This window comes from Dendrobates tinctorius, unplaced genomic scaffold (genome assembly GCF_039654945.1).
Source record: "Dendrobates tinctorius isolate UK_male_01 unplaced genomic scaffold, ASM3965494v1 ptg000138l, whole genome shotgun sequence".
NCBI lineage: Eukaryota > Metazoa > Chordata > Amphibia > Anura > Dendrobatidae > Dendrobates > Dendrobates tinctorius.
In genome coordinates this window covers 13,706,915-13,732,539 of record NW_027361806.1, presented here as the reverse complement: position 1 = coordinate 13,732,539, position 25,625 = coordinate 13,706,915, and the positions used below count along the sequence as shown (strand labels likewise).

At 44.4% G+C, this 25,625-nt stretch overlaps 1 protein-coding gene across 3 annotated transcripts in view; it reads left to right on the top strand.

The window, feature by feature from the left end:
• The window catches only part of KANK4 (KN motif and ankyrin repeat domains 4), a 169,838-nt gene that overhangs the window by 101,957 nt on the left and 42,256 nt on the right, over nucleotides 1-25,625 (top strand). For all 3 annotated transcript variants that reach the window (XM_073544635.1, XM_073544633.1, XM_073544634.1), the window contains 2 exons: nucleotides 8,441-8,528; nucleotides 13,711-13,930. In XM_073544635.1, the coding sequence (XP_073400736.1) occupies nucleotides 8,441-8,528; nucleotides 13,711-13,930 (308 nt within the window). The remainder of the gene's footprint in view (nucleotides 1-8,440; nucleotides 8,529-13,710; nucleotides 13,931-25,625) is intronic.

The window sequence follows — 25,625 nt, the reverse complement described above, 5'->3', positions numbered from 1 at the left end:
TTACTGATCCTGAGTTATATCCTGTATTATACTCCAGAGCTGCACTCACTGTTCTGCTGGTGCAGTCACTGTGTACATACATTACATTATTGATCCTGAGTTACATCCTGTATTATACCCCAGAGCTGCACTCACTATTCTGCTGGTGCAGTCACTGTGTACATACATTACATTATTGATCCTGAGTTACATCCTGTATTATACCCCAGAGCTGCACTCACTATTCTGCTGGTGCAGTCACTGTGTACATACATTACATGACATTACTGATCCTCAGTTATCTCCTGTATTATACCCCAGAGCTGCACTCACTATTCTGCTGGTGCAGTCTCTGTGTACATACATTACATTACTGATCCTGAGTTGCACCCTGTATATACATTACCCTTTAAAATGGCTGTTTTTACAACTTGTTGTCCCAGTTTTGAAGGTCTGCTCTGGTGTACAAACGTCTGCTCTAATAAGTGAAATTTTGCCTTCCAAGTGATACAATCCATGCTACAGTTTTTACACAGGGCTTTATGTGCGTGTGGTGCTGTGAGCTACGCCTTATTAAAAGACTGCAGAAGATTTATGATCCATTTATAAGTGGGCTTGTTTCTTCTTATCATATCCTGGGCTGGACGTTGCTGTAGTTGTTGTTATGCTGCATACTTTAGCTTGCTTGGCATTTATTTATCCATGTAGTTAATCAGCGGGTTATCATGTTTTAACAGGAAATGAATTTGAAAACATATCAGCTTAGATAGCAGTAGGGCATTGTGTGCTGGCCAATTACTACAGCGCTTTGTAGTGATGGACTGTGGCTGGTAGGACTGGCTCCAAAATGAAAAAAAAAAAATCGACATGCAGCTAAAATGTAATACATGCAACACACATATATCTAACGTACATACATGCCAAATAGGATTCCATGTGGCAGCCTATATTACTGATATAGACACACAGACCTCATATCCAGCCTATATTACTGGGAGTGACACACAGACCTCACATACAACCTATATTACTGGAAAATAGACACACATACCTCACATCCAGCCTGTAATACTGGGAGAGACACAGAACTCACATCCAGCCTATATTACTGATATAGACACACAGACCTCATATCCAGCCTATATTACTGGGAGTGACACACAGACCTCACATACAACCTATATTACTGGAAAATAGACACACATACCTCACATCCAGCCTGTAATACTGGGAGAGACACAGAACTCACATCCAGCCTATATTACTGGGCGAAACACACAGATCTCACATCCAGCCTATATTACTGGGAGAGACACACACACACACACACACCTTATATCCAGCCTATATTACTGGGAGAGACACACTGACCTCACATCCAGCATGTATAACTGGGAGTGACACACAGACCTCACATACAACCTATATTACTGGAAAATAGACACACATACCTCACATCCAGCCTGTAATACTGGGAGAGACACAGATCTCACATCCAGCCTATATTACTGGGCGAGACACACAGATCTCACATCGAGCCTATATTACTGGGAGAGACACACACACCTCATATCCAGCCTATATTACTGGGAGAGACACACACACCTCATATCCAGCCTATATTACTGGGAGAGACACACATACCTCACATCCAGCCTGTAATACTGGGAGAGACACACAGATCTCACATCCAGCCTATATTACTGGGAGAGAAACACAGATCTCACATCCAGCCTGTAATACTGGGAGAGACACACACACCACATCCAGCCTATATTATTGGGAGAGACACACAGAGCTCACATCCAGCTTATATTACTGGGAGAGACACAGATCTCACATCCAGCCTATATTACTGAGAGAGATACACAGATCTCACATCCAGCCTATATTACTGAGATAGATACACAGATCTCCCACCCGACCTCTATTACTTGGAGAGACACACAGACATCACATTCAGCCTGTATTACTGAGGGAGACACATAGACCTCACATCCATGTTATATTACTGGGAAAGACACACAGACCTCATATCGTGCCTATATTACTTGGAGAGACATACAGACGTCACATCCAGCCTATATTACTGGGAGAGACACACAGACCTCACATCCAGCCTATATTCCTGGGAGTTACACACAGACCTCACATCCAGCCTATATTACTGGGAGAGACACACAGACCTCACATCCAGCCTATATTCCTGGGAGTTACACACAGACCTCATAACCACTGATCAGTTGGAGATTTGTCATATCCCCACCCATCTAATATTGTGGACCTATTCTAAGACTAGACGATCAATAATACTTATTATCCCATTCACTTGAATGGGGCTGAGCTTCAGCATTAGGCACTCGACATGTACTAATGTAGCTGCCACTTCTGCGAGCAGCGCTGCACCTTACTTCTGCTCATAGGTTGAGGTCCCAGGAGTCAAATTTCTACGAAAGACACTGGTCTATCTTGAAGCCATAATTGGAAATTCAGAGAAAATTCCCTTTTAAAGTCTCCATAATAAGAGCGGTAGTGCACAATGTAGACTGTAAGGCCACACAGATATCTTGATGCTGATCTATGGTCAGCGTAGTCATGGACGTTAGGTGCTTCAGTAGTACTTGCAGGATTTGCATTTTGGGGTGTTGCATTTACATGAGTAGCACTTTTTCATGCACTTTCCTTTCTCCTCAAAATACTCCATGTGCACATAGCCTTAAAGGCCAGAAAATGCTCGCCCTCTGCAGGCCATGAGCAGTAACAACGGCAGTCAATACATCCTATCACTGAATCGTTTTCCTGTTTTTGCAGCTCCACTTGGTTTTCATTTTAGAAATTCGAATCCCCCCTCTTAAAAAAAATGCCTGTTTTGCTACTTGGTCCGGCAAAAGGGAAGGGGGGTTAAAAAATAAAACAATATTTTTTCCTTCACAATGGCGCCGCCCTTTGCAACCTGCCGCCCTAGGCACCTGCCCTCCAGTTCTTATTGGCTAATACGGCCCTGCATATTTCCCAGTAATCCCCATTGTGAGGCCATTGCATGCATCATGCAAAGCGCTCATAGAGACATATCTTCTCCCATTGCCATTCATCTGTTCCATGCACTCACCCTCCATACCTTTCCACGCTCCCTCCGTGAAACAAATTTTCTGGAAGCGTTGGTTTTTCAGTAGGTTTTTCAACTCTCCCGGGAGTCCACAGAGTTATTTCTGGGAGCCTCCTGGATGTTTTGATCTTTCGCTTGACTTGGTGACCACTATATTGGTCCATGTTGTTCTATACATTAGGTGTTTGGAATCATAGAATGGTAGAGTTGGAAGGGACCTCCTGGGCCATCTGGTCCAACCCTCTGCTCAAAGCAGGATTCGCTAAATCATCCCAGTCAGATGTCTGTCCAGCCTCTGTTTGAAGACTTCCATTGAAGGAGAACTCACCACTTCTCGTGGCAGCTTGTTCTACTCATTGATCACTCTAACTGTCAAAGTTTTTTCTAATATCTAATCTGTGTCTCCTCCCATTCAGTTTCATCCCATTGCTCCTAGTCTTTCCTTGTGCAAATGAGAATAAAGATGATCCTTCTACAATGTGACAGCCCTTTAGATATTTGTAGACAGCTATTAAGTCTCCTCTCAGTCTTCTCTTTTGCAAACTAAACATTCCCAAATCCTGCAACCTTTCCTCATAAGACAGGGTTTGCAGACCAGTCACCATTCTGGTTGCTCTTTTCTGAACTTGCTCCAGTTTGTTGATGTCTTTTTTAAAATGTTGTGGTCACAGGAAGAATAGCCTGCTGTACAGGAGACTTCACCCCCTGTATTACACAGACCTGTTCAGCTCCGTCCCACTCAGTATAATATGTAGCAAAGTGATTCCATCCGAATAGGTTTACATTGTAGCAGAATACTACAGTCCGCCATAGTTCGGGTGCACGGATTGTCCTTGACTTTATGACCGGGTAACAACTATTTGAGTACAAGGAGGATACTGGGAGTTGTAGTTCCACCACAGCTGCTCTGCCACAGGTTGGATAATTACTATATAAGGATGTCGTTACATTGAGCACAGAGAAAGTGACGTCGTCTTCAGTTCTGCAGGTGATTTTCCTGGAAAGCAGATGTGCCCGCTGCATTACAGAAGGTGGATCTAGTATCCACCACCTGCACAAACAGTCATCAAGAAGTATAGAGACGTCAGTAAAATATGCAGGGTCTGACAGCAGCGGCCCCCCCAGAAGGAAAGACGCAGACAGCAACCTATTGAGAAAACTGCGGATGAGAAGAGTCATTACCAATCTGTGAAAGGTGCTAATGAGGGGGATAAGATGGGCTATTACCGCCTGGCCCGGTCAGTGACATCACTAGGGATACTGAACAGAAGGACGACTCGCTGCCTGAAGCCCGTGTTATAGCAGGATATCCGCTCATGTTGCTGCAGACTATGGAAACTGCCAGTTTTGGGTCAATGGGCTGCGATTCGGAGGCTGTCAGAGAGCTGAAATTCCAAGGGTCTTATTCACTGGGTGGGGATGGTCATTTGTGATACGCACTCAGGAAATATGGTGAAAGCTGTGCAACATTCCGAGGGTATGAACAATTGTACAATTTCCTTATTCCCTTCAGTGCATAAAAAAATAAAAAATGTTGACTTTTGAAACCAAGTCTTACTGCCATAATGGATCTATAGTAAAGCCTGAAGCAACAAGGGAAATAGTCTTGATTTTCGCCATTTTGCTCCCTATTACTAGCGGCCGTATCGCCAGCACACCGATTCTCCTTACTAGCTGTGTGCCGTCTGTGCAGATGTCAGCACTTTCCAGCAGAGATGCAAAATTTTGATAAATATGAATTAGGCTATTTAAGGTTTTTTATTTTTTTTTTTTCCTGCAGCAAAATCTGCTCTCTTGGCAGAAAAGAAGCTGTAGGAAAAAAGCAGGTTTTGCTTGTTTTTTCTTGTGTTTTCTGAGCTGTTTTTCCTGCTTTTTTGGCATGCTCCATTTGTCTCTTGTGCATGCTGATAAAGTTTAGTGCAAAAACAAATCTCATTCTATATCCGGTTTTGGCCCCAAAAAACGCAGCAAAACCTGATTCTGCTTTTCTTGGTGCGGATTTTTGGCGTTTTTTTCACCACCCATTACTTTGCAATTACTAATTGGGTGAAAGAAGTGACATGCTCTATTGTGCAAAAAAAAAAAACATGCAAAGCAAAAAATCCTGATGACAAAAAAGCAAAGCGTGTGCATGAGATTTCTGAAATCTCATAGACTTTGCTGGTACTGTAAAGTGCAGCTGAATATTTGCCTTAAACGCCAGTTGTGAACATGGCCTAAAATAGTATTAGACCAGGGCTGCGTGCGACATCGAGATCACAGGTTCACATTGCGACATCGCATCTAATAATTTTGCACTGCGACAGAGTTGGAAATGTTTCCGAACGTGTTGGATTTTCTGTCGATTTTGCCATTTTATTCAGCGCTGTAGAATAGTCGCGCGACGCGTTTCGCCACAGATCCGCAGCCTTATATTGATGATTTATGTGTTATATCATTGTATCTACTAAATGTCAGGAACGCCGCGGGGTTCGTATTAATCCCACACTTCCTGCTGCCTCCGGTCCTCTCCCGCTAGAACAGCTGATCCTTCGTCACAGTCTCATCATTTCTCTCTCTTGTAATGGAAACATTGTTTGACCTGGTATTATCTTGTCTTTACACAGTTTCTAGTTTCTGCAGTGACATTTAAGGTCATCCTATCCCTTCCCCTATGATTTATGTATGATTTTTAAGTTTTTTTTTGTCTTATCTTGGCAACCTGTCTCTCTATGGAGATCAACTTGGGAGATCTGGATTCATCAACCCCAAAACCTGCTGCAATAAATGAAGTGTTACCAGGCAGCCATTTAACACATAGATTGGGGTTACAGGTCCCCTTTAAATAAATCTGCAAAGACCCGGAAAAATACAAACTGTGCAAAACATTTTATGAAACTCTATTGAAAAAAAATAATTTTAACTCCAAATATATGCATTTAAAAAAAATTTCATCAAAGTTTAATTTTAAAGTGTTGTTTGTCAAGGCAAAACTTTTATTTTGTTTGCAAGGTTAAGAAAATCCCCAGTGACCACAGTGCGGTGATCACATCCAACAACGCCCCATATCTCAGCTGCCTTCAGATTTTGGCGATGTGGCTTAGTCTTTAGATTTCATCAAGACGTTTCCCACCATTGTTGACCGTATGACTATTGTTTCTTGAAAAGTTACCTCTTCAACAAGAAGCTACGATCGGAGGAAGCGGAGTAATGCAGATGCAGAGGAGCTGGAGACATAAAAAGCATTTCTTTTAAAGTCAGAATCATTTGCAAAGTACAGGTGTATTTATTGCATTTCATTAATCAGCCGCTCGCCCCTCTGTAAATAGCGGATGATTAGAATAATAGTCATTTAAAAGCAATTAGAATCCAGCGAGTCAGCAGGACTGAAAAGAAAACCCTTCCTACAGATGAATTGATTTAATCATTTTATTGCAAAAAAAAAAGAAAAAATCTTGGGTCCTTTCCAGTAATTAGTCACGGTGAGGTCTCGTACATATGCTCTTATGAAGAAGTAAGAGCAAATGACATGAAGAACACTTCTGTGTCGGAGCCGCGCTGCATAGCACCGTCCATTATCCACAGACTGTGTTTGTCATCACAGCACAGATCCAGCAAAGTAAATGCTGCAATGTCAGGACAAAGATTCCCCTTTATATTCACTGAAAAGTAATCCAAAATCATTTTCTGGATCTTTCATTGAAAGGGAAGATTAAAGGAATAGTCCCATGAAAACAAGTTATTAATGGGATAGGTTATAACCTGCTAACCGATGGGGGTCCGACCACTGGGAGCTGCATTCCCTGTGGGGACTGTTGAGCACCGCTTAATTCGTTCTCTATGGGGGGGTGTCAAGCATTGCTCCATTCATTCCCTATGGGACTGTTGAGCGCCACTCCATTCATTTCTTATGGGGGCTGTCGAGCACCACTTAATTCACTACCTATGAGGGATGTTGAGCACCACTTAATTCACTACCTATGAGGGATGTTGAGCAGCGCTCCATTCATTCCCTATGGAGTGTGTAGAAAACCCCTCCATTCATTTCCTATGGGGCTGTCTAGCGCCACTCCATTCATTTCCTATGGGGCTGTCGAGCACCACTTAATTCCATTTGGGGGTGTTGAGCACCAGTCCATTCATTCCCTATGGGGGGTGTCGAACACTGCTCCATTCATTCCCTATGGGGCTGTCTAGCGCCGCTCCATTCATTTCCTATGGGGCTGTCGAGTGCTGCTCCATGCATTTCCTATGGGGCTGTCTAGCACCACTTAATTCATTCCATTTGGGCGTTGAGCGTCGGTCCATTCATTCTCTATGGGGCTGTTGAGCACTGCTTAATTCCCTATGGGGGTGTTGAGTGCCACTCCATTCATTCCCTATGGGGCGTTGAGCACCGCTACATTCATTCCCTATGGGGCTGTCTAGCGCCACTCCATTCATTCCCTATGGAGCTGTCTAGCGCCACTCCATTCATTCCCTATGGGGCTGTCTAGCGCCACTCCATTCATTCCCTATGGGGCTGTCTAGCGCCACTCCATTCATTCCCTATGGGGCTGTCTAGCGCCACTCCATTCATTCCCTATGGGGCTGTCAGGTGTCGTTCCATTCATTCTCTATGGGGGTGTTGAGTGCTGTGCGCAGCTTTTTCTGGCAGCCCCATAGAGAATGAATGGGGACGACCTGTCGCACCGTTTAGGAATAATGATAAAAGTTCCCCAGTTGGTGCGGGTCCCACTAATCAACAGGGTATTCCCTATCCTGTGGACTGGGTTTCACTTGTGTTCCCTGAACAACCCCTTTAAAAGAGGGTATTCCCATCTGATACATGTACTGTATGTCTTGTTCACAGGAAATGCCATGAATGTGTAGCAGATGCCGGTGACAATAATAGGACCCGCATCTACCTCGAGTGCGGGGTCCGATAGCGCGCTGCTATCTTAGTGTCGAGTCCACACTCTGCCCGATCAGCGCCGACATTTTTCTCAACTGATCTGAGATGCCCGGGCTGACAGCAGGATGGCGCCACAGTGTCCGTCCCGGAGCCGCTGCTGCACTACTCTGACTCTGCTGCATCTATACGGTCAGGATGAATGACCAAATAAAGCTCCCGCTATACCGACCTGAGACTGTTTTTGTTTCATGTTGTATTACCAGGATGTCTGGACAATTATTATTATTATTATTATTATTTATTGTTATAGCGCCATTTATTCCAATTTATGCCAATTAGGTGCCAGATTAATGGAATTTTACTGAATAGTGTTCCCATTTATCCTAAGAGCAAAAGTTGTAATTAAAATGTATAAAGAAACTGAGATCAATGAGAGAAGCTTATAAAGATCAAAATACTGATTTCCTATTCTATCCGCACAGGTTTACAGTCGGGGAGAATTTCCGCAGCGAATGTCGGATTCTGAGCAGTCATCTCGCAGAATTGTGGTCCACCACTGATAACAAGCTGGTACGGATAGCCCCTCCTGCGTGGTCCCCCCCCTTTGTTCCTATTGCCCCCAGCAGTGCATAGTGATTGGATTTTTAATTAAAAAGCTCTGATATAACTGCTGTATATCTGTATATATGCTGTAATATAAGAACAAGAGCCTGATAACGGAACTTATAGTATAATTAATCTCATAACATGATACATCTCCTGTAAACGCTCCTCATCTGAGTGTGAAGAAAGGGTAGGAACGATTAGTGACTATGTAACCTACAACACGAGAAATTGGCAGAATCTTTTAATGTTCAAAATGCCAGTGCCCTTCATAAACTTTCTCTTACATCAATTTCCAATAGGTCATTGTAAAAAGAGCACCCACAGCTATGCTGTAATACTGCCCCTATGTACAAGAATATAACTACTATAATACTGCCCCCTATGTACAAGAATATAACTACTATAATACTGCCCCTATGTACAAGAATATAACTATTATAATACTGCTCCCTATGTACAGGGATATAACTACTATAATACTGCCCCCTATGTACAAGAATATAACTACTATAATACTGCCCCTATGTACAAGAATAGAACTACTATAGTACTGCCCCTATGTACAAGAATATAACTATTATAATACTACTCCCTATGTACAGGGATATAACTACTATAATACTGACCCCTATGTACAAGAATATAACTACTATAATACTTCCCTATGTACAAGAATATAACTACTATAATACTGCTCCTATGTACAAGAATATAACTACTATAATACTGCTCCTATGTACAAGAATATATCTACTGTAATACTGCCCCTATGTACAAGAATATATCTACTATAATACTGCCCCCTATGTACAAGAATATAACTACTATAATACTGCTCCTATGTACTAGAATATAACTACTATAATACTGCCTCCTGTGTACTAGAATATAACTACTATAATACTGCCCCTATGTACAAGAATATAACTACTATAATACTGCCCCCTATGTACAAGAATATAACTACTATAATACTGCCCCTATGTACAAGAATATATCTACTATAATACTGACCCCTATGTACAAGAATATAACTACTATAATACTGACCCCTATGTACAAGAATATAACTACTATAATACTGACCCTATGTACAAGAATATAACTACTATAATACTGCTCCTATGTACAAGAATGTAACTACTATAATACTGCCCCTATGTACAAGAATATAGCTACTTTAATACTGCCCCTATGTACAAGAATATAACTACTATAATACTGCTATGTATAAGGATATAACTACTATAATACTGCTCCTATGTACAAGAATGTAACTACTATAATACTGCCCCTATGTACAAGAATATAACTACTATAATACTGCTATGTATAAGGATATAACTACTATAATACTGCTCCTATGTACAAGAATGTAACTACTATAATACTGCCCCTATGTACAAGAATATAACTACTATAATACTGCCCCTATGTACAAGAATGTAACTACTATAATACTGCCCCTATGTACAAGAATATAACTACTATAAAACTGCTCCTCTGTACAAGAATATAACTACTATAATACTGCTATGTATAAGGATATAACTACTATAATACTGCTCCTATGTACAAGAATGTAACTACTATAATACTGCCCCTATGTACAAGAATATAACTACTATAATACTGCTCCTCTGTACAAGAATATAACTACTATAATACTGCCCCCTATGTACAAGAATATAACTACTATAATACTGCCCCTATGTACAAGAATATAACTACTATAATACTGCCCCTATGTACAAGAATATAACTACTATAATACTGCCCCTATGTACAAGAATATAACTACTATAATACTGCCCCTATGTACAAGAATATAACTACTATAATACTGCCCCTATGTACAAGAATATAACTACTATAATACTGCCCCTATGTACAAGAATATAACTACTATAATACTGCCCCTATGTACAAGAATATAACTACTATAATACTGCTCCTATGTACAAGAATATAACTACTATAATACTGCCCCTATGTACAAGAATATAACTACTATAATACTGCCCCTATGTACAAGAATATAGCTACTATAATACTGCCCCTATGTACAAGAATATAACTACTATAATACTGCTCCTATGTACAAGAATATAACTACTATAATACTGCCCCTATGTACAAGAATATAACTACTATAATACTGCCCCTATGTACAAGAATATAACTACTATAATACTGCCCCCTATGTACAAGAATATAACTACTATAATACTGCCCCTATGTACAAGAATATAACTACTATAATACTGCCCCTATGTACAAGAATATAACTACTATAATACTGCCCCCTATGTACAAGAATATAACTACTATAATACTGCCCCCTATGTACAAGAATATAACTACTATAATACTGCCCCTATGTACAAGAATATAACTACTATAATACTGCCCCTATGTACAAGAATATAACTACTATAATACTGCCCCCTATGTACAAGAATATAACTACTATAATACTGCCCCTATGTACAAGAATATAACTACTATAATACTGCCCCTATGTACAAGAATATAACTACTATAATACTGCCCCTATGTACAAGAATATAACTACTATAATACTGCCCCTATGTACAAGAATATAACTACTATAATACTGCCCCTATGTACAAGAATATAACTACTATAATACTGTCCCTATGTACAAGAATATAACTACTATAATACTGCTCCTATGTACAAGAATATAACTACTATAATACTGCCCCTATGTACAAGAATATAACTACTATAATACTGCCCCTATGTACAAGAATATAACTACTATAATACTGCCCCTATGTACAAGAATATAACTACTATAATACTGCCCCTATGTACAAGAATATAACTACTATAATACTGCCCCTATGTACAAGAATATAACTACTATAATACTGCCCCCTATGTACAAGAATATAACTACTATAATACTGCCCCCTATGTACAAGAATATAACTACTATAATACTGCCCCTATGTACAAGAATATAACTACTATAATACTGCCCCTATGTACAAGAATATAACTACTATAATACTGCCCCCTATGTACAAGAATATAACTACTATAATACTGCCCCCTATGTACAAGAATATAACTACTATAATACTGCCCCTATGTACAAGAATATAACTACTATAATACTGCCCCTATGTACAAGAATATAACTACTATAATACTGCCCCTATGTACAAGAATATAACTACTATAATACTGCCCCTATGTACAAGAATATAACTACTATAATACTGTTCCTTACATGAATTTTGCATTAAGTACTAATTATTTTGCACTTTTCTAAGTTGATATTACCAGAGAAACTTTCTATCATTAACCTTTCGTGCTGAGGTCATGATTACACTTATATGTGAGACAGAAGTGCAATCATCTCCCGAGAGACTTTTTAATTAGCACAGGAGGAGGGAGCTGTGTATTTCCTCTTTTATATTGCACATAGAAAATACAGAATGTGCAGTGGTTATATTTTTATTTATTGAGGGTTTGTTTTAGCAGTTTGTTAATTCTCACTTGCTCCCGTGTGATCACAGCACAATGTAACAATCTGTCTTCATTAAACCAGTGAACACTAACACTAGGAGCCGAGAGATTCACAATTCAGGATGTTTAGGCCTGGTCTGCTCATTACTTGTGTGTTTTTTTTCTGAAATGTTGCCTATTACGTTACAGCCCTGTTATTTAGAATAGATGGATTTTTTAAGCATGTTGCCGAGATATGGCTGCAATTCACATACGAATGGCCAGTCCTTAACTCTGTTGCTGAGATAGCAGTGTTTTAATTGATATGCTAATGAGGCTGAAGAGCTATGGTAGATTTGAAGCCGCTGTCACTCCAACTCTATTCCCACGCCCAGTGCTTCCTCCTTCTGCTTGACTAAAGGGGGTTTTACACTAAGCGATATCGCTAGCAATATCGCTAAAACGTCACTGGTTTTGTGACGTTATAGCGATATCGCTAGCGATATCGCTATGTGTGATACTTACCAGCGACCGGCTCCCCCGCTGTCCATCGCTGATCGCGCGAGAATGTCCGCCTCCATTTCTCGTCGGGCGCTTCCTGCTGAGACTTCCTGCTGTGACGACGAGCGACGCTGGACGCGGGCGGGAGGACGTCAGGGTCGCTGTGTGTGAAAGGTCAGTATCGTACGCTGCGTCGCTGCTGCATCGCTGTGAGATCTTTCTGTATGAAAGCTCACTAGCGATCATTTAGCGATGCACCAGCGATCCTGACCGGGTTGTATCGCTGGTGCATCGCTAAATGTAAAAGGGCCTTAACAACTCTTTTGCCTGGGCGGGGTATAGAGCTGGAGTGACAGAGGCTTCAGATCTACCATAGCTGTTTAGCCTTATTTGCGTATCAGTTTCAAATGCTGATTTCTCAGTAATGGAGGGTTGGACTGGGCTTGTACAGGTATCTGTTGGACTTGCCTTTGAATGCGCTACATGAGCATATAAATAGTATGGGGGTGAAGGTCTGCTGACACATTGCCTTTAAGAGCTGCATAGCCTATATCGCTGGATCAATACCCTCTTTATTCCCTTTGAGTGGTAAGTTTTCAGTGAGCATCTGATGGTTTGATAAACGTCTGATGGAGCTAAGGAGAGCATTCCAATAGAGAGGGACAGCACAAGAGGAGTCTGAAACAACAATGTAAGTAGACCACCGTTGGACCTTTCATTTAGTAAGGTCCGTTATGTTATCTATTGACGTTTTCAAGATGAAGAGCTTGGATCAGTTTGCCCCGGTCAGGTCTGATCGGCTGTTGGACGCGCTTGCATAAACATCCAGAAAGCTGATCTGCAAGTAAAATGGTCCAGAAATGATTCATTAAAGTTTTCATGGACTTTTCTCCCTGAGGTCCAGCCTAAACTCAGCTCCAAGTTTGTGTTGTGACCTCATCACGCGGCTCTTTATATCTGATCCTCGCAGGGATTCGTTACAGTGTAAACAAGTGAATTAACTCCAGAGAGAGATGTTCCTCATTTCCAATAAACGTCTGCTTTCTATGGAATCTCTTAGAAGTTACACGGAGCTGCGGGTACTTCTCACTTGCGGTTGTTTGGAGAAAAGTCATCATGTGTTGGCCAGAGCCGGGAACTAATCATACGTTTTCTGCTGTTGTAGAGACAATCGTTATACACCGTCTGCCAAGAGTGGTTCCGGGTCTCCAGCCAGAAGACGTCCTCCCCAGATCTGGTGGCAGTTTATCTGGAGGAATTCCGATCGATCGGCTCTCAGCTATTGCAGATGGTTGTCAACATCGCGGATGAGAATGGGAATACGGCGCTGCACTACAGTGTCTCCCACTCCAACTTTACCATCGTGAAGCTCCTTCTGGACACAGGTGAGGAACGTTTCATCCCGATACATTGTGTCATCATCAGATTGACAACTTGCGACTTCAAAGATGTTGTTTGATACAATCCCCAACGTGTGCAGGACACAGCATTGTGTCATATATGGCACATAACGCGGGAGGTGCGCAGTATGGTATATAGGCGTGTGATAGAAAAGATCCACAAAACTACCATAAAACCCGTCTGTGCGGCAACCGACACGTTTCAGGCACGCTTGTAAAATGCCCACATAATAAATACACCCCAGCGTGACACGACTGGCATCATTGTACGTCTATTGTTTCTTGGTTATACAAAATGCAAATTGTGAACCGCGCTGACAATAGAGAGAATTGTGCAACTGCCCAAAAATAACGTATAGTTATTATCAGCTATAATAAAAGTGAAAATTATAGGTTGTGTCCACAATGATCAAAATGTCATAAAGGAAAGGGGGACACTTCAGTGACTACTGGGGAGAAGTGGGAAGCACTGCTGTGACTACTGGGGATGCATGGCATTGCTGTCACTACTAGGGCGCAGTCAGACGGACGTATAAATCAGCCTGCAATGGACGGACTGGTCGGCGGCTCTCCCAACCAGAGCGTGACTGCTTCATATATTTCTATGCAGCTGTCACACTCTGGGAGAGTCACGGCCAGTCCGAGCACTGCGGCCCTATCTCTGTCTGATTTATAAAGTCGTCTGTCTGTGCCCTTATGGAGAAAAGCTGCTTTAACTGCTGGGGGGTATAGTGACTAGGCTAGAAGGGGGAGGCACTGCTAACGGGTGCTGTGACTACTGGGGAAATAGAAGGGCGCTGCTGTGACTACTAGGGGATGAAGGGCACTGCTGTATATACTGGGGAATGAAGGGCACTGCTGTATATACTTGGGGATGAAGGGCACTGCTGTATATACTGGGGGGATGAAGGGCACTGCTGTATATACTGGGGAATGAAGGGCACTGCTGTATATACTGGGGAATGAAGGGCACTGCTGTATATACTGGGGAATGAAGGGCACTGCTGTATATACTTGGGGATGAAGGGCACTGCTGTATATACTGGGGGGATGAAGGGCACTGCTGTATATACTGGGGGGGATGAAGGGCACTACTGTATATACTGGGGGATGAAGGGCACTGCTGTATATACTGGGGGATGAAGGGCACTGCTGTATATACTGGGGTGATGAAGGGCACTGCTGTATATACTGGGGGATGAAGGGCACTACTGTATATACTGGGGGATGAAGGGCACTGCTGTATATACTGGGGGATGAAGGGCACTGCTGTATATACTGGGGGATGAAGGGCACTGCTGTATATACTGGGGGATGAAGGGCACTGCTGTATATACTGGGTGGATGAAGGGCACTACTGTATATACTGGGGGATGAAGGGCACTACTGTATATACTGGGGGATGAAGGGCCCTGCTGTATATACTGAGGGATGAAGGGCACTACTGTATATACTGAGGGATGAAGGGCACTGCTGTATATACTGGGGGATGAAGGGCACTACTGTATATACTGGGGGATGAAGGGCACTACTGTATATACTGGGGGATGAAGGGCACTACTGTATATACTGGGGGATGAAGGGCCCTGCTGTATATACTGGGGGATGAAGGACACTGCTGTATATACTGAGGGATGAAGGGCAATGCTGTATATACTGAGGGATGAAGGGCACTGCTGTATATACTGGGGGATGAAGGACACTGCTGTATATACTGGGGGAGGAAGGGCACTGCTGTATATACTGGGGGATGAAGGGCAATGCTGTATATACTGGGGGATGAAGGACACTGCTGTATATACTGGGGGATGAAGGGCACTGCTGTATATACTGGGGGATGAAGGGCAATGCTGTATATACTGGGGGATGAAGGGCACTACTGTATATACTGAGGGATGAAGGGCACTGCTGTATATACTGAGGGATGAAGGGCACTACTGTATATACTGAGGGATGAAGGGCACTACTGTATATACTGAGGGATGAAGGGCACTACTGTATATACTGGGGGATGAAGGGCACTACTGTATATACTGGGGGATGAGGAGCACTGCTGTATATACTGGAGAAGTAGAAGGGCACTGCTGTATATACTGGGGGATGAAGGGCACTGCTGTATATACTGAGGGATGAAGGGCACTGCTGTATATACTGGAGAAGTAGAAGGGCGCTGCTGTATATACTGGGGGGTGAAGGGCACTGCTGTATATACTGGAGAAGTAGAAGGACACTGCTGTATATACTGGGGGATGAAGGGCACTGCTGTATATACTGAGGGATGAAGGGCACTGCTGTATATACTGGGGGATGAAGGGCACTGCTGTATATACTGAGGGATGAAGGGCACTGCTGTATATACTGGAGAACTAGAAGGGCACTGCTGTATATACTGGGGGGTGAAGGGCACTGCTGTATATACTGGGGGATGAAGGGCACTACTGTATATACTGGGGGGGTGAAGGGCACTGCTGTATATACTGAGGGATGAAGGACACTGCTGTATATACTGGGGGGTGAAGGGCACTACTGTATATACTGGGGGGGTGAAGGGCACTGCTGTATATACTGAGGGATGAAGGACACTGCTGTATATACTGGGGAATGAAGGGCACTGCTGTATATAGTGGAGAAATAGAAGGGCACTACTGTATATACTGGGGGATGAAGGTCAATGCTGTATATACTGGAGAAATAGAAGGGCACCTCTGTATATACTGGGGGATGAAGGGCACTGCTGTATATACTGAGGGATGAAGGGCACTGCTGTATATACTGGGGGATGAAGGGCACTGCTGTATTTACTGAGGGATGAAGGGCACTGCTGTATATACTGGAGAAGTAGAAGGGCACTGCTGTATATACTGGGGGGGTGAAGGGTACTGCTGTATATACTGAGGGATGAAGGGCACTGCTGTATATACTGGGGGATGAAGGTCAATGCTGTATATACTGGAGAAATAGAAGGGCACTACTGTATATACTGGGGGATGAAGGTCAATGCTGTATATACTGGAGAAATAGAAGGGCACCTCTGTATATACTGGGGGATGAAGGGCACTGCTGTATATACTGAGGGATGAAGGGCACTGCTGTATATACTGGGGGATGAAGGGCACTGCTGTATTTACTGAGGGATGAAGGGCACTGCTGTATATACTGGAGAAGTAGAAGGGCACTGCTGTATATACTGGGGGGGTGAAGGGCACTGCTGTATATACTGGGGGATGAAGGGCACTGCTGTATATACTGGGGGATGAAGGGCACTGCTGTATATACTGAGGGATGAAGGGCACTGCTGTATATAATGGGGGATGAAGGGCACTGCTGTATATACTGGGGGATGAAGGGCACTGCTGTATATACTGAGGGATGAAGGGCACTGCTGTATATACTGGGGGATGAAGGGCACTGCTGTATATACTGAGGGATGAAGGGGACTGCTGTATATACTGGGGGATGAAGGGCACTGCTGTATATACTGAGGGATGAAGGGCACTGCTGTATATACTGGGGGATGAAGGGCACTGCTGTATATACTGGGGGATGAAGGGCACTGCTGTATATACTGGGGGATGAAGGGCACTGCTGTATATACTGGGGGATGAAGGGCACTGCTGTATATACTGGGGGATGAAGGGCACTGCTGTATATACTGGAGAAATAGAAGGGCACTGCTGTATATACTGGGGGATGAAGGGCACTGCTGTGTATACTGAGGGATGAAGGGCACTGCTGTATATACTGAGGGATGAAGGGCACTGCTGTATATACTGAGGGATGAAGGGCACTGCTGTATATACTGGGGGATGAAGGGCACTACTGTATATACTGGAGAAATAGAAGGGCACTGCTGTATATACTGGGGGATGAAGGGCACTGCTGTATATACTGGGGGATGAAGGGCACTGCTGTATATACTGGGGGATGAAGGGCACTACTGTATATACTGGGGGATGAAGGGCACTACTGTATATACTGGAGAAATAGAAGGGCACTGCTGTATATACTGGGGGATGAAGGGCACTGCTGTATATACTGGAGAAATAGAAGGGCACTGCTGTATATACTGGGGGATGAAGGGCACTGCTGTATATACTGAGGGATGAAGGGCACTACTGTATATACTGAGGGATGAAGGGCACTGCTGTATATACTGAGGGATGAAGGGCACTGCTGTATATACTGGGGGGTGAAGGGCACTGCTGTATATACTGAGGGATGAAGGGCACTACTGTATATACTGAGGGATGAAGGGAACTACTGTATATACTGAGGGATGAAGGGCACTACTGTATATACTGAGGGATGAAGGGCACTGCTGTATATACTGGGGGGTGAAGGGCACTGCTGTATATACTGAGGGATGAAGGGCACTGCTGTATATACTGAGGGATGAAGGGCACTGCTGTATATACTGGGGGGTGAAGGGCACTGCTGTATATACTGGAGAAATACAAGGGCACTGCTGTATATACTGGGGGGTGAAGGGCACTGCTGTATATACTGGAGAAATAGAAGGGCACTGCTGTATATACTGGGGGATGAAGGGCACTACTGTATATACTGGAGAAATAGAAGGGCACTGCTGTATATACTGGGGGATGAAGGGCACTGCTGTATATACTGGAGAAATAGAAGGGCACTGCTGTATATACTGGGGGATGAAGGGCACTGCTGTATATACTGAGGGATGAAGGGCACTGCTGTATATACTGGAGAAATAGAAGGGCACTGCTGTATATACTGGGGGATGAAGGGCACTGCTGTATATACTGGAGAAATAGAAGGGCACTGCTGTATATACTGGGGGATGAAGGGCACTACTGTATATACTGGAGAAATAGAAGGGCACTGCTGTATATACTGGGGGATGAAGGGCACTGCTGTATATACTGAGGGATGAAGGGCACTGCTGTATATACTGGAGAAATAGAAGGGCACTACTGTATATACTGGGGGATGAAGGGCACTGCTGTATATACTGGAGAAATAGAAGGGCACTGCTGTATATACTGGGGGATGAAGGGCACTGCTGTATATACTGGAGAAATAGAAGGGCACTGCTGTATATACTGGGGGATGAAGGGCACTGCTGTATATACTGAGGGATGAAGGGCACTGCTGTATATACTGGAGAAATAGAAGGGCACTACTGTATATACTGGGGGATGAAGGGCACTGCTGTATATACTGGAGAAATAGAAGGGCACTGCTGTATATACTGGGGGATGAAGGGCACTGCTGTATATACTGGAGAAATAGAAGGGCACTGCTGTATATACTGGGGGATGAAGGGCACTGCTGTATATACTGAGGGATGAAGGGCACTGCTGTATATACTGGAGAAATAGAAGGGCACTACTGTATATACTGGGGGATGAAGGGCACTGCTGTATATACTGGAGAAATAGAAGGGCACTGCTGTATATACTGGGGAATGAAGGGCACTGCTGTATATACTGAGGGATGAAGGGCACTGCTGTATATACTGGGGGATGAAGGGCACTGCTGTATATACTGGAGAAATAGAAGGGCACTGCTGTATATACTGGGGGATGAAGGGCACTGCTGTATATACTGAGGGATGAAGGGCACTGCTGTATATACTGGGGGATGAAGGGCACTGCTGTATATACTGAGGGATGAAGGGCACTGCTGTATATACTGAGGGATGAAGGACACTGCTGTATATACTGGGGGATGAAGGGCACTGCTGTATATACTGAGGGATGAAGGGCACTGCTGTATATACTGGGGGATGAAGGGCACTGCTGTATATACTGAGGGATGAAGGGCACTGCTGTATATACTGGGGGATGAAGGGCACTGCTGTATATACTGGGGGATGAAGGGCACTGCTGTATATACTGAGGGATGAAGGGCACTGCTGTATATACTGGGGGATGAAGGGCACTGCTGTATATACTGGGGGATGAAGGGCACTGCTGTATATACTGGGGGATGAAGGGCACTGCTGTATATACTGGGGGATGAAGGGCACTGCTGTATATACTGAGGGATGAAGGGCACTGCTGTATATACTGGGGGATGAAGGGCATTGCTGTATATACTGAGGGATGAAGGGCACTGCTGTATATACTGGGGGATGAAGGGCATTGCTGTATATACTGGGGGATGAAGGGCATTGCTGTATATACTGAGGGATGAAGGGCACTGCTGTATATACTGGGGGGTGAAGGGCACTGCTGTATATACTGGGGGATGAAGGGCACTGCTGTATATACTGGGGGATGAAGGGCACTGCTGTATATACTGGGGGATGAAGGGCACTGCTGTATATACTGGGGGATGAAGGGCACTGCTGTATATACTGGAGAAATAGAAGGGCACTGCTGTATATACTCTGGGATGAGGGGCACTGCTGTATATAATGGAGAAATAGAAGGGCACTGCTGTATATACTGGGGGATGAAGGGCACTGCTGTATATACTGAGGGATGAAGGGCACTACCGTATATACTGAGGGATGAAGGGCACTGCTGTATATACTGAGGGATGAAGGGCACTGCTGTATATACTGAGGGATGAAGGGCACTGCTGTATATACTGAGGGATGAAGGGCACTGCTGTATATACTGGGGGGTGAAGGGCACTGCTGTATATACTGAGGGATGAAGGGCACTACTGTATATACTGAGGGATGAAGGGAACTACTGTATATACTGAGGGATGAAGGGCACTACTGTATATACTGAGGGATGAAGGGCACTGCTGTATATACTGGGGGGTGAAGGGCACTGCTGTATATACTGAGGGATGAAGGGCACTGCTGTATATACTGAGGGATGAAGGGCACTGCTGTATATACTGGGGGGTGAAGGGCACTGCTGTATATACTGGAGAAATACAAGGGCACTGCTGTATATACTGGGGGGTGAAGGGCACTGCTGTATATACTGGAGAAATAGAAGGGCACTGCTGTATATACTGGGGGATGAAGGGCACTACTGTATATACTGGAGAAATAGAAGGGCACTGCTGTATATACTGGGGGATGAAGGGCACTGCTGTATATACTGGAGAAATAGAAGGGCACTGCTGTATATACTGGGGGATGAAGGGCACTGCTGTATATACTGAGGGATGAAGGGCACTGCTGTATATACTGGAGAAATAGAAGGGCACTGCTGTATATACTGGGGGATGAAGGGCACTGCTGTATATACTGGAGAAATAGAAGGGCACTGCTGTATATACTGGGGGATGAAGGGCACTACTGTATATACTGGAGAAATAGAAGGGCACTGCTGTATATACTGGGGGATGAAGGGCACTGCTGTATATACTGGAGAAATAGAAGGGCACTGCTGTATATACTGGGGGATGAAGGGCACTGCTGTATATACTGAGGGATGAAGGGCACTGCTGTATATACTGGAGAAATAGAAGGGCACTACTGTATATACTGGGGGATGAAGGGCACTGCTGTATATACTGGAGAAATAGAAGGGCACTGCTGTATATACTGGGGGATGAAGGGCACTGCTGTATATACTGGAGAAATAGAAGGGCACTGCTGTATATACTGGGGGATGAAGGGCACTGCTGTATATACTGAGGGATGAAGGGCACTGCTGTATATACTGGAGAAATAGAAGGGCACTACTGTATATACTGGGGGATGAAGGGCACTGCTGTATATACTGGAGAAATAGAAGGGCACTGCTGTATATACTGGGGAATGAAGGGCACTGCTGTATATACTGAGGGATGAAGGGCACTGCTGTATATACTGGGGGATGAAGGGCACTGCTGTATATACTGGAGAAATAGAAGGGCACTGCTGTATATACTGGGGGATGAAGGGCACTGCTGTATATACTGAGGGATGAAGGGCACTGCTGTATATACTGGGGGATGAAGGGCACTGCTGTATATACTGAGGGATGAAGGGCACTGCTGTATATACTGAGGGATGAAGGACACTGCTGTATATACTGGGGGATGAAGGGCACTGCTGTATATACTGAGGGATGAAGGGCACTGCTGTATATACTGGGGGATGAAGGGCACTGCTGTATATACTGAGGGATGAAGGGCACTGCTGTATATACTGGGGGATGAAGGGCACTGCTGTATATACTGGGGGATGAAGGGCACTGCTGTATATACTGAGGGATGAAGGGCACTGCTGTATATACTGGGGGATGAAGGGCACTGCTGTATATACTGGGGGATGAAGGGCACTGCTGTATATACTGGGGGATGAAGGGCACTGCTGTATATACTGGGGGATGAAGGGCACTGCTGTATATACTGAGGGATGAAGGGCACTGCTGTATATACTGGGGGATGAAGGGCATTGCTGTATATACTGAGGGATGAAGGGCACTGCTGTATATACTGGGGGATGAAGGGCATTGCTGTATATACTGGGGGATGAAGGGCATTGCTGTATATACTGAGGGATGAAGGGCACTGCTGTATATACTGGGGGGTGAAGGGCACTGCTGTATATACTGGGGGATGAAGGGCACTGCTGTATATACTGGGGGATGAAGGGCACTGCTGTATATACTGGGGGATGAAGGGCACTGCTGTATATACTGGGGGATGAAGGGCACTGCTGTATATACTGGAGAAATAGAAGGGCACTGCTGTATATACTCTGGGATGAGGGGCACTGCTGTATATAATGGAGAAATAGAAGGGCACTGCTGTATATACTGGGGGATGAAGGGCACTGCTGTATATACTGAGGGATGAAGGGCACTACCGTATATACTGAGGGATGAAGGGCACTGCTGTATATACTGAGGGATGAAGGGCACTGCTGTATATACTGAGGGATGAAGGGCACTGCTGTATATACTGAGGGATGAAGGGCACTACTGTATATACTGAGGGATGAAGGGCACTGCTGTATATACTGAGGGATGAAGGGCACTGCTGTATATACTGGGGGATGAAGGGCACTGCTGTATATACTGAGGGATGAAGGGCACTACTGTATATACTGGGGGATGAAGGGCACTGCTGTATATACTGAGGGATGAAGGGCACTACTGTATATACTGGGGGATGAAGGGCACTGCTGTATATACTGGGGGATGAAGGGCACTACTGTATATACTGGGGGATGAAGGGCACTGCTGTATATACTGGAGAAATAGAAGGGCACTGCTGTATATACTGGGGGATGAAGGGCACTACTGTATATACTGGAGAAATAGAAGGGCACTGCTGTATATACTGGGGGATGAAGGGCACTGCTGTATATACTGAGGGATGAAGGGCACTACTGTATATACTGGGGGATGAAGGGCACTGCTGTATATACTGGAGAAATAGAAGGGCACTGCTGTATATACTGGGGGATGAAGGGCACTACTGTATATACTGGAGAAATAGAAGGGCACTGCTGTATATACTGGGGGATGAAGGGCACTGCTGTATATACTGAGGGATGAAGGGCACTGCTGTATATAATGGGGGATGAAGGGCACTGCTGTATATACTGAGGGATGAAGGGCACTGCTGTATATACTGGAGAAATAGAAGGGCACTACTGTATATACTGGGGGATGAAGGGCACTGCTGTATATACTGGAGAAATAGAAGGGCACTGCTGTATATACTGGGGGATGAAGGGCACTGCTGTATATACTGAGGGATGAAGGGCACTGCTGTATATAATGGGGGATGAAGGGCACTGCTGTATATAATGGGGGATGAAGGGCACTGCTGTATATACTGAGGGATGAAGGGCACTGCTGTATATACTGGGGGATGAAGGGCACTGCTGTATATACTGAGGGATGAAGGGCACTGCTGTATATACTGAGGGATGAAGGACACTGCTGTATATACTGGGGGATGAAGGGCACTGCTGTATATACTGAGGGATGAAGGGCACTGCTGTATATACTGGGGGATGAAGGGCACTGCTGTATATACTGGGGGATGAAGGGCACTGCTGTATATACTGGGGGATGAAGGGCACTGCTGTATATACTGAGGGATGAAGGGCACTGCTGTATATACTGGGGGATGAAGGGCACTGCTGTATATACTGAGGGATGAAGGGCACTGCTGTATATACTGGGGGATGAAGGGCACTGCTGTATATACTGGGGGATGAAGGGCACTGCTGTATATACTGGGGGATGAAGGGCACTGCTGTATATACTGAGGGATGAAGGGCACTGCTGTATATACTGGGGGATGAAGGGCATTGCTGTATATACTGAGGGATGAAGGGCACTGCTGTATATACTGGGGGATGAAGGGCATTGCTGTATATACTGGGGGATGAAGGGCATTGCTGTATATACTGAGGGATGAAGGGCATTGCTGTATATACTGAGGGATGAAGGGCACTGCTGTATATACTGGGGGGTGAAGGGCACTGCTGTATATACTGGGGGATGAAGGGCACTGCTGTATATACTGGGGGATGAAGGGCACTGCTGTATATACTGGGGGATGAAGGGCACTGCTGTATATACTGGGGGATGAAGGGCACTGCTGTATATACTGGGGGATGAAGGGCACTGCTGTATATACTGGAGAAATAGAAGGGCACTGCTGTATATACTGAGGGATGAAGGGCACTGCTGTATATACTGAGGTATGAAGGGTACTGCTGTATATACTGAGGGATGAAGGGCACTACTGTATATACTGAGGGATGAAGGGCACTGCTGTATATACTGAGGGATGAAGGGCACTGCTGTATATACTGGGGGGTGAAGGGCACAGCTGTATATACTGAGGGATGAAGGGCACTACTGTATATACTGAGGGATGAAGGGCACTACTGTATATACTGAGGGATGAAGGGCACTACTGTATATACTGAGGGATGAAGGGCACTACTGTATATACTGAGGGATGAAGGGCACTGCTGTATATACTGGGGGGTGAAGGGCACTGCTGTATATACTGGGGGATGAAGGGCACTGCTGTATATACTGAGGGATGAAGGGCACTACTGTATATACTGAGGGATGAAGGGCACTACTGTATATACTGAGGGATGAAGGGCACTACTGTATATACTGAGGGATGAAGGGCACTGCTGTATATACTGGGGGGTGAAGGGCACTGCTGTATATACTGAGGGATGAAGGGCACTGCTGTATATACTGAGGGATGAAGGGCACTACTGTATATACTGAGGGATGAAGGGCACTACTGTATATACTGGGGGATGAAGGGCACTGCTGTATATACTGGGGGATGAAGGGCACTACTGTATATACTGAGGGATGAAGGGCACTGCTGTATATACTGGAGGATGAAGGGCACTGCTGTATATACTGAAGGATGAAGGGCACTACTGTATATACTGGGGGATGAAGGGCACTGCTGTATATACTGGAGAAATAGAAGGGCACTACTGTATATACTGGGGGATGAAGGGCACTGCTGTATATACTGGGGGATGAAGGGGACTGCTGTATATACTGAGGGATGAAGGGCACTACTGTATATACTGAGGGATGAAGGGCACTGCTGTATATACTGGGGGATGAAGGGCACTGCTGTATATACTGAGGGATGAAGGGCACTACTGTATATACTGAGGGATGAAGGGCACTGCTGTATATACTGGAGAAATAGAAGGGCACTGCTGTATATACTGGGGGATGAAGGGCACTGCTGTATATACTGGGGGATGAAGGGCACTACTGTATATACTGAGGGATGAAGGGCA